Source organism: Pinus tabuliformis, chromosome J (assembly GCF_031772625.1).
Source record: "Pinus tabuliformis cultivar Carrire ecotype Pingquan chromosome J, CPIR1, whole genome shotgun sequence".
Lineage (NCBI taxonomy): Eukaryota > Viridiplantae > Streptophyta > Pinopsida > Pinales > Pinaceae > Pinus > Pinus tabuliformis.
Genome location: NC_142295.1, coordinates 1,199,048,497 through 1,199,059,833, shown reverse-complemented (window position 1 = coordinate 1,199,059,833; position 11,337 = coordinate 1,199,048,497). Strand labels below are relative to the sequence as shown.

General features: G+C 38.4%; 1 protein-coding gene across 1 annotated transcript; it reads right to left on the bottom strand.

Moving 5' to 3' along the window:
• Window positions 1–2,491: 2,491 nt before the first annotated feature.
• Window positions 2,492–4,131, bottom strand: LOC149231420 (transcription termination factor MTERF15, mitochondrial-like). The gene has a single exon (XM_089379193.1). It carries the CDS (start codon window positions 3,870–3,872, stop codon window positions 2,766–2,768), a length of 1,107 nt encoding a protein of 368 aa, XP_089235319.1. The 5' UTR covers window positions 3,873–4,131; the 3' UTR covers window positions 2,492–2,765.
• Window positions 4,132–11,337: the final 7,206 nt, after the last annotated feature.

Below are 11,337 nucleotides of genomic sequence, written 5' to 3'. Positions count from 1 at the left end.
GAAGAACCCTCAAAATCATAATGGGGGTTGGTAGCCATCATTTTTTGTATCTCCCTCTTCCTCCCAATTTCAGCGTCTAACTCTCTTTGCCTAGCCTTATCTTCTTTAAACTTCTCAAAGCTGGCTAACAATTGCTTCCTAATCTCCCCAATTTCTGGTGAGGTACATGGAGTAATTTGACCTCTAATCCCCGCCAAGTGTTGTTTCAGCTTATTAATGCCCCCGAGACCTTCCTTAATTTTCCTTTGGCAAATTTTGCAATGCATTTCACTATCAACCATTTCAACATATGCCCAAGTAGGATCTCTCGCTCTAGGTGCCATTTTTTGACTAGGAAATGAAAGCAAACAATCTGAAAATGAAAAAAAAAACATTGATTCAATGTTCATTTCTTTCACAAAAAACACTCTCTAGGCTTTCTAGATATGCACCTAAAATTTAATAAGCAAAAACAGATTTGTAGAAGTGAAAAAAATACCTCCAGGCACAAATTGCCTCCTCAAGCTTGCTCCAAGAATCAACTCCTCAATGCTGCTCCAAATGGCTGCCCAAGAAGCTCCTCACTCCAGCTACAATGCTTGCCCAAGACTCCTCACTGCTGCTCCAAAAACAAACTCAAGAACTGCTCACTAACTCTCACTGAAGTTCTCACTCAAATGCATGAGATGGCTGTGAGAGAATGAGAGCATTTGAGTGGGTTAAATAGGGTTTGGGAGAGGGGAATGGAACCCAAATAGTAATTAACTAATTTAGAAAACACCTTGGAGTCCCCAACAATCAACTAAATGTCAAAAAGTTAAAAAAAAAATAGAAAAATCATTGTTTTTTTGGGTGACTGGCCGGATTTAATCACTCAGCCGAGTAGATGCGGAAACGGCCGGGTTGACCGAGTCATGACTGACTCGGCCGAGTCAGTCATGACTCAGCCTCCCGAACTGGTATTTCTGCCGGGTCATAAATTTTTTTAGTGGCTCGGATCAACTCGGCCGAGTCGGATCCGACTCGGCTGAATTTTAAAACAGTGGGTGTAAGTGAACATGAATGAAGATACAATTTGTGAATTGTGATTAGATGAAGAGGAATTGGGATCAATAATATCATGTGGACTTTTTGTAAAATAAAAAATAGTGTTATAATTCATTTCATGTTTTGTAAAAGATAATTATAATCTTTCTCTTATATAGATTATTTAGTTTGATACATGTTATGTTGGATAATGAAGAGATCCATGCTTAGAAGATGCTACTATGAATTCACTACACCCTTCCTTCAAAGCTTTTAAGTGCATTGAGGAAGAGATTCCCAAACCTCTTATTTTAGGTAGTTCTTGAAACAACTACTTTCCTTGTAGCTATATATTTTAAGTGTATCTAACAAGGCATCATTTTGCTCAGAAAACAATGGAAATTTTGGCATGATTTTGATAAAGATTCGGCAAAGCTTTTTGGAAATCCGAGTTGCAGCGATCAAGCTTCAAGATTTTGGGTGCACGAAAGCTTTTTGATGGCGCTGAATCCATTGCCACCATAAAAAATAAGGCTCAAACACTCCTATTGAGGGGGATGGTTATGTCCTACATAATTCGTGAAAAATAATTATATACCAAGTGTTAAATTAAATTAACTAGAATCTCCCAAATCCATCTAAATCTTGTTACCTCTTAAATATATGGAAACATACTCTTTATGTAAAGATGAACTCGACATAATCATAACCACTATAAACACACATAATATAAATATGAAGTACATATTCAACCGTCTTAAGAGACATTTCAAAGTTGGAACACATTTGGATACAAAAACTTGTCAAATTTACTTGAAATATTTGACAAACTTAATCATTTAAGTTAAAAATGTTGGGACAAAAACATTTGGTTTAAACTCTCTCAAGGTTTTGGTAAGTCTTAGTGTTTGGAAGGCCATGATCTATTGGAATGCTCTCGACAGAGGAATTCTCTCACACTTTCCATTGTTTTAAATAAAAAGAACATTGAATGTGTTACGCTACAATAGGTTGAATAATATATGGATGGAGTTTGTGGAATATTAAAAAAAAAATTCACATCTAAGAGGTGGAAAAATTATTTAAAATTAGATACAAATGCAACGCTATAAATATTCCAAATAGCCTTTTGCTCTTAAAAGGTTTACAAGGCTAAGTTCCCATGTAATTTTGTGTTTTAAAATAATATTGTAAATATCATTAGAGATGTTTAGTATAATGATACAAAACTAAGTTCTAAATATATTCCCTATTGCAAGAAGTCTGAAACAGTAACATGTGGTCATTATCCCTACATCTATGTAGCCAAAAGTTTATAAGCTTGCATGCTGTAAAGAGCTACACATTTTACCTCTTACAAACCTACAAAGCACACAGATCAACACAAAGATACTTTAATAATCTCATAAAAACATAATATTACATGAATTATTTAACTTCAAAACGAAATATTTGACGATTCTCCCATATCACACGGAAAAAGATATATCCAAAATTAAGCTAGATCAAAAAATTGTTTTCATTCAAATGTATATGTTCCAAGAAACCCAACTGTGGCATCACACAAATGAATCCAGCATAAAAGACTACAACTGGATTACTCATTTAAAATCATGAATAAAATCTTGGAACATTTTAAAAACAAATTATTCACAAAATTCATCATTTAACTATACATCAATCAAGACACACTCACTGGATGTCCCAGCTTTCCCACCATGGTAAATATCCAGCAGAATTGAGGATTCCGCGAGACACACTCACTGCATGTCCCCAGCTTTGCCACCATGGTAAATATCCAGCAGAATTGAGGATTCAGGGTGATTATTCACATATTTATCCAAGAAAACTTTTTCTGTCGGATTCAAAACAGTTGGTAAGTATATCTCTCTTTTGAACTCTTGCACTTGCATGGATTTCAATGCCTCCATTACTTTATATCGAGGAATTATCCTCTTCTCCAAGCTGAACATTAATAGATTTGGACGCTTCACGAAATCATCCAATGAAAGACCCGCAGAATTAACCATAAAATCTACATTACGCTTCAATTTTTCCACTGAAACGGCCAATAGCTGTGGCTGCCGACGAACTAATCCAGACATTTGTTTTTGCGAGAAACCTAAACATCTCAAACTCTGCAATTTTCGTTCTAATGTTTCTTTCCCTAGTTGCGAAATCACACATACGGCGATACTAAACAATTTTGATCCCTTCATAAACCCGAGATTCTCGGCCTGTTTAAAGAGTTCCATAATTTTTTCCTCTGGAACTATCAGCAGAAGGGGTCGCCTCGCCCCTAACTGTGATAATGTTTTATCATCAAAACCTGATCTTAGAAGAAGTGAAGCTCTCGATTTAAGCTTATCTTCGCTGACATTAAGTATTCTTGCATCTCTAAAAACAATTTTGGATATATCTTCTTCATTTATGACAGTTCTAAGGAAGCTTAACTTAGGCTTCAAATTTTTGTCGCATCTCAGAAGAAGAAACGTAGGGTTATAGAGAACCACCCTTCGAATCTGAGCAGAGGTGGTCAAACCACAACCATGTAACAACTCTAAAGCTTCTTCCATGTTTTGGGTCGATTTTACACGAACTAAGTGATTGCAAACTCTAAAACATTTTGCGACTTCTTCCTCTGTTAGGCCACATTTGCTGATGAGAAAATCACTTACAACACCTCGCTGTCGTGGAGTCGTGGACGGGATTGCTATTTGGTTACTGAAATTGGCGAATTTCATGGGGAACTTTGCATAAAATGGAAGAGAAGGAAGCAAAGAAATAACGATCGAGGGGCAGTAGCCTAATAATGGGAGTCGATTGGTGGCCAATCGTCTCCATATTTTCATCTGAGTAGACATCATCCTCTGTGAAATGAATGGAGTAAGGGATAGTTAATTTACCTGGAGGTGACGAGCGGAATCGATGACTATGAACCCTGGGCGCAGGTCGGAACGCGATAATGCTGTGTTCGAGATTCAGGAAGCAGGGTTTAATCAGAAAGTAGGGAGAAAAGGGCGGACATCGCGACAGAGAGGGTTAGGGTTTGGAGGGGGCGAAGACACTTAATGCTGGGTGAGTGTTCTTGATACTTTTCCTCTAGGCAGCAAAAATGAAAAAGCTTTCAACAGCATAGTAGCATTTACAAATCTCTTTATCACGAAAAACAAAATTAAGTTGGGTGGATAGTTTAGTGGGTTTAAGTTGGGTGGATAGTTTAGTGGGTTTATGATTAAGAGTATGTGTTTTTTTTTAAATCTTTGGTTAGATGTGATCGTTTCTTGTTCTACAAATAAGAAGTCTTATACACTAATTTGGTGCTTGGCTTGGCCGTGACCTTAAAATTAGATAATACAAATATTTATAAATAAATATTTTATTTTCTGCCAAATAGAATTGTTTAAGGGCGATTTAATTATTTTTTTCTTATTTTCATTAAAATTTGGCTATATAATTTTCGTTAAATAAAATTTTGAAATTTAATTATATAAAATTTAATTTTAAATGTTTAAAATGTTTTGAGAATTTTATAGAAATTTTGATTTTTGTTGTTTTTTCATTATCTTTAAAAATAAATGACTCATCCTAATTAAATGATTAAAATAATTTATCTATCTTAACAAAGTTGTGACTTTATTTATTATGCTTCCAATATGACATGAGCATTATCTAAATCAAAATATTTTGATACCATTAAATATATTTGTTATTGGGTTAAGCCATTTATATAATAATGAGAAAATAGCTTTATAACTATTTGTTTAGTAAATCTTTTAATTATATGATGTAATTATTCAATTGAATGAATATTAACATTCTATTATTTTTTTGATTTAAGTAGAATTTTGAAATATCAAAAGTATTTTAATTGTGTTAAAAAGTAGAAATGTTGTAATGTAATATAAAGTAAAATTAAAAATTAAATTAATATTAAATAAAAAAATTAGTGTAATGCAATGTAGAAATTTTAACTCGGTCAAAATAAAAATAAAAGTAAAAGTGAAATAAACGAAATAAAAATAACTCATAGTGGGTGGTTCAAATGTCCAATCCAAAAAGAGTGATGTGATTAATCCGGCAGAGACAATTCTAAACATTATGGATCACAAAAACATTTATTCCAAAAGGATAACCCTATAAAAATGAAAACAAAAATAACCCATGGTATTAGGAGTCCATGGTATTCATGCAGAATACAACCTATTTAAAGGGAGAAATTAAACCAACCTATATCCATCTTAACTGTGGATCTACCAAGGGTAGAGAGGAATCAAATGTCCTGAGATGCAAACCTCTTTTAGAGTGAAAAGAGATTTGATCTCACTTGGCCCTTGGTAGATCCAAAGTTAAGATGGATCTAGGTTGGTATATAGCTAATCATTGAAGATGTAGCTCATAGTTTGTAAAAGAAATATTGCCAAGTACAAACATCGACTATATACTACCATGTTTATTCTTATCAAATTCACTAGGGCTAGTGCACCTACCTAGGGGATTTAAGCTAGTGACTTGGAGCCATGTAAATGCCCAACAACATTGGTGATACCCGTTCAAGTTGTGTATTATCTTTTATGTATTATGGATTTAATAAATATTTAACAATTTGTTGATGTTATTATTAAGATAGATTGGGAGAGAAATTGCAATAATAAGAATTGCAATGTCGCAATACAATCATCAAGTAATGCAAAGAACAAAATTTACTTGCACAAGACTATTATCTAAATAAATTCAACAAATTCTGAATGTTTGAATGGCACGATATTGTGTTATGCATTTATATCTTACAAGAATCTTTCTTGTGAAATAAATTATTTTAAATGGGTTCTCTTGAATTTAAGGAAAAAATAAGTTCATGCTTTTAAAATATTTTATATTTGAAAATCACAAAATGTCTAATAATAATACAATGTTATCTAAAAAATCACAATTGCTAAATATTATGGCACTATACCTCATTCTTTGTTTACCATCATATGAAACAAGTGAAAAATAGAAAAAGAAGATGAATATTGCAAAATATCTAACAATAATGAAACATAATATGTTGTGAAGATTGTTAAACTCTTAAATGTCATTGCATTGTACTTCACTTTTCTTTTTTACTATAAAAACATTTTGAAATAGGGAAAGTGAATTAAACTCACCAATTACATACAACCTTTGAACTATGCATTTATATTGATATTATTTTATCACATCATGACAAAGTAACATCAATAAACTCTACTCCTCATTGTTTAATGATATCATACATTGTTTTTAATATGATAGTTGCAATTCTCCTAGGTTTGGGTGCTCCTCTGAACAATGCGCCTTGTCAAGTTCTATAGGACAATAATCACGCTAGTAATGAATAGGGTGTCCAGGTGGCGGTCATGCATTGCAGATTTCATTCAAGCGAGCTTTGTTTTAGTTAATTCAAGTTGTCTGGAACATTCCTCTTGAATCCTCCTCACAATCGGCCTTACATTGGCTCTCATGCTCCTATTCAGATGTATGCCTCGGTCCCTCCATTTCCTCCTTCATTCTATCGTGCAGGAGCCACGCTTTGATAGAAGCAACATTGTTTTCCCTATCATAATTATTAAAAGTCAATTCTCAGGGTTTAACAACTCTTGGCAGGCAGATATGTTAAAGAAAGGGGTGGATCCAGAAAGGGAGGCTAAGGATGAGAGTTTCCACCTTGCTCTCCCTAGCATGATGAAAATGTAGAATTGTTTAACCCAAATATACTAGCCCACATCTGTAGCTTGGGAGCCTAAATGGAGGCTAAGGAGCATAGGTGTTGGAGAGGTAAATCCCCTCTGCGGACAGAGGCGATCCCACTAACCCAAGATGGGTCTAGCAACAATCAAATCACGCTACTATGCAAGTTCCTAGTTGCATAATGAAAGTGGATTACGAGAACCAACCTGGAGTCCAACGCTAATGTCGAAGAAGAGTTGATACTCCCGTTCCCTTGCTCCGGCAGGTCACAATCCTTGCGATCCCCGCGTATGGATACTTGCACATGCAAAGAACGAAGCGAATACAAGCGTAAAATCCACTAAAATACAACTATATTTCAGTCAGAAAGGAAATAAACCAAACATTATCATGATGGACAATGAGATTGGAACCATAACAGTAGTCGTTTATTAATGAATAATCAACAGAGAAAGATACAACCAAGGTTCTGACGTTGAACCTCTCCTCTGGCTGGGCGAGCAGCTATGTATATCTTGCAACAGACCTTCTCTCTCTCAGATTTCCAGCAGCATAACCTCCCTATGCTTCAAGACTCTTACTATCACTCAAGACAAGTATAATCACAACTAGCATTACTCAAAAACTAGCTTGTCTAATGCATGAGGACAGACTTTTATAGATGGAGAAGGGAGGAAGATACAATGCACCAGGACACCCAATGTGGATTGACATTATCTCCGAAAAGCCGCTACGGATAGATGTCAAGGATAGATGATGACTCTTGACCTCTATCAAATGGATTTTATCCTCAAAAGACTTCGTGATCTGAAGGGAAAAAACATATGGGTGCCCGTTTGTCAAAAATCATTACCAAACTTGGTTGGCGCGGGTGTTGTTCTAAGACAAAGCGCCAATGGTCGCACCCCCTTTTGAGGATCTCAGTGATTGGCGCGGGTAAGACACTGTGGACCCGCGCCAATGGAAAAAGGGCACTTTTCAGGGATATTTTGCAGAAGGTGTCTTCAGGGAACATGAAGTACATACTCAGGGGAACATAATGCAAGTTCTTTCAGGTTATATCACTGCTCACAGGTCCCAAAATGCGTCCTCCAATGTACGGGAACAGGGGTGACAGGGACGGTGACCAATGGTGACAAATTACTGTGTAACAGATGCCCCCTAAAGCATGAGGCCCGAGAGAGAGAGAGGGGTGAAATGCTTTACAAGAATACATGTAGCTGCCGCCGAGAATCTGTATTGAGAGATACAACTGATAGCTCAAGTACATGATGTATGTGGTATGGTCGCAGCCATCCATAAGAGAGTACATAATAATCTAGATCCATAGTATGGACGCAGCCATCTGGTTAGGATCAATAAATCGACTCAGGTATGGTCGCAGCCATCCAATGAATGAGTCATGTATCAAGAATCACCCCTGGATTACAACAGACACAATCCAGGGTCTTGCGCTCCATCTCGACCCGAACAAAAGTACAAGTTTAAGCATGCGAATATATGAGCTGAAGTCGAACATGCATGAACATCGTCTGATTACCAGTCAATATTGAAAATTGTTAACAGACGCGAGAGGTACCACCAATAATGACAATGGCCCTCAAGGTACTATAGGTACAATCTACGGCGTGCGAATTAGTGATCTGACGCCGAACACCCGTAGAATCATTCGATCGGAGGCCAATGATGAAAACCTCTCGTCGAACACGAAGAACCTGCCATTGAGGCATGCAGGCTCCAAGGCACCGGAAGGGAGTCTCTAGATCAACTTCCTGGATAATGAGCTGAAGTCGACAGGAAGTGACCTTGATCGAAGGTGGGCCATAACGTTTCCCACATCATCGACACGAGACAGAGAGATAATGTTGTGAATCAAGATTGTGCGAGCTGCCAGAGGAAGGTTGTTTCTTTGCAGAGGTCAACTTCTCTTGAACATATCGGCGGCACGACAGTGGAATTGGCAGTATTTGACATTAATGCATCAGAGGTCATGGTGACGAGGCAATGAGCAGATGAGTGTTCAAACATGATTACCCAAATCCACGGAGGCAAGTGAAAAAATGAGATGAGATATCCCCACCCAGACACGAAAGCAGAGAAGTGCCATGTTCAAGAGCGACATATTGCCGACACGACGGTTATTACGGTTCCTATTTCCCCCCCCCCCGCCATTCCTGGCGAGTACCCCAATTATTTTTAACAAGCTTGATGGGGATAACATGTGCTTGTGGTGTGTCATTTCGACAAAATCCGATGTCATCAGGTTTTAATGAGTCTGACAAAGGAAGAACTCGGCGCCTTTTCACATTTAGAGAGTTTGAAAAGACAGCGGAAAAGGAAACTCCAGAGGTATCCTTTTTCGTAAAGTTGTGTCTCTCGGGCCCGAAAAAGTATAAAATAATGCCCGAAAGAACCGCCCGACCATTACGATCGAGGAGTACTTTTCATAAATAGTGATTTCGACCTGAAAAAGTAAAAAAGCGATCAAAACCACGTCGTTTCGTAACCATTAACGAGTTTGAAACGACAAAAACCCGGTAATCTTTTTATGTTTTAACGGTCGACAAAAAGAACTTAAAACGACCGCCCCTTATTAACGTTTAACGAGTCAAGAGGAGTAACTCGGCAATCTTTTCCCCTTTAAACGGTCAGAAAAGAGCTAAAAGTAGACCTTAAAAATAACCTTTTCACATGTTTTACTGAGCCTAAAAAGTAGAAAAAGGAGCTCATTTCGTTTGCTTGAGTTGCGCCAATCCCTGTCATCATACAAAAATAGCGTAAAACCCACTTTGACATAAATATATTCCAAAAATACTCAAAAAATATCATTTTTAATGTATTTTTAGGTCAAAAAATGCTATAAATAGTGAAATGGTAAAAAATAAATTTACTTTTCACTTTTTACCTTGTGAGTTTACCATTGGAGGGTTTTGGGTGCAAATTTCAACTGCTGATTGCGATCAATCCAGGAGATCATTCGAGCCGCCGTCTGAAGCAGGTAAGAGGCCTCATCCTTAGCTTTGTTTTCATTCCATTCTTTCAGTTTTTCATCCATAGATTAGTCCTCTGCAAGAGGATTTGCAATTTCATAGGGTTGCGCCATTGGCGCGAGTTTCCCGCTCGGGATCGCGCCAATGGGATTTTCTGCCCAAAGGGGTCGCGACCTTGGCGCGACTGTTTTAGAAACAGTCGCGCCAACCGCGCGACCTAAATTTCCCGCACATTTGACCGTTGAAATTGCAAATTTTCCTCAGATTTGATTTCACCAATGATCTAATGATGAAAATTTCGACTTTGTGGTTGCAGGGATTCGTCAGAATGGCTATAGAATGGAGAGAAAGATAGCATGATGCCGTGGATGCCATGGCAATGGAGGATGATGCATGCATGGATGCTCTGAGAGACTGTGGCTTGAAAAAGTTCTTCCTTACCTCATACTTACGTGCACAACCTGAGTTGCTGCGATTTATCGTGGATGCTTGGGATATGGAGGATCAGGTATTTCGCCTGAAAGACCAGACATTGGAGTTAGATGTTTCCGATGTCTACTTTATCACTGGTCTATCGCGGCGAGGTGCACGACCCATCTTGACTGGTAGCAGGCCTTCCGGGGAGAAGATGGGAGAGGTGATGGAAAGAGTTTGTCCTGGGGCACAGTTTGGATCAAACAGTGCCAAAGTAGATATTATCACGGTTCCCGACCTGGTGCTACGAGTGATTTTGTTCACTATCACCCGGACAGCTGGGGTACAGGCGCCCCACGAGGCCAGCAAGAATCATTTGCTGCTGGCAACTGAGTGTCTCCAACCTACACTGTTTGATTGGGCCACGACAGTGACGACAAACATCAAAAGGTAGCTTACCAAGTGTAAGCGTGATGGGAACAAACAGTTCGGATACGGATCTATCGTGGTATCGTTCTTCCTTGAGCGACTGCCGATATTCCGGGTATAGGGGGGTATAGTGGCAGATCTAGTGCCATGGGAGCCGAGATTGAATCGATGGGCAGAACTCATGCCCAGAGGAGGAGGGGGCCAGCAGATGGCCTGGAGGCCCGAGTTCTTTATCTGGCTCCGTCACCAGATGATCGTCATCGAGGACTGGCCCTATGCGGGCACGGATTTTACTGGAGATCCAGATCTCCCATTGCCTGCAGGAGAGGACTGGGACGAGGAGCTAGGTAAGAACTCTTTGTGTTTTTGATGTTTTTATGTATTTAAGTTTTTTTTGCAATACATGCCTGTTTCTGACAACAGCTATATATATGTATGCAGATGTTGGTGCAGAGCGACCAGCTGACTTGCCTCATAACGCACGGAGAGCACAACCTGCAGTCGACCCTCAGGCAGAGGGTGATGCGGGTGACGATATAGTACAGAACCTTGAGGCACTCACTCGAGGGATTCCAGATTATGCCAGATTGGTAGACGTGCCTAGAGCGTACCAGAGGCACACGGTGGGAGTATCTACTCGCGTCCATCGTCTGTTGAGACGTTTGGTGTGAGTGGTGACATGCTATCATGAGCACCACCGTGATTAGACGCCTAGGTTTCATTTTTGCACGTTTTTGAGAGACATGTTGTCAGCGGCTGTATGAGTTTTGGACATGTATTATTTTTT

Coding starts and splice junctions, on each gene's coding strand:
- LOC149231420 (XM_089379193.1), bottom strand. CDS start 3,872: ATGATGTCTACTCAGATGAAAATATGGAGACGATTGGCCACCAATCGA.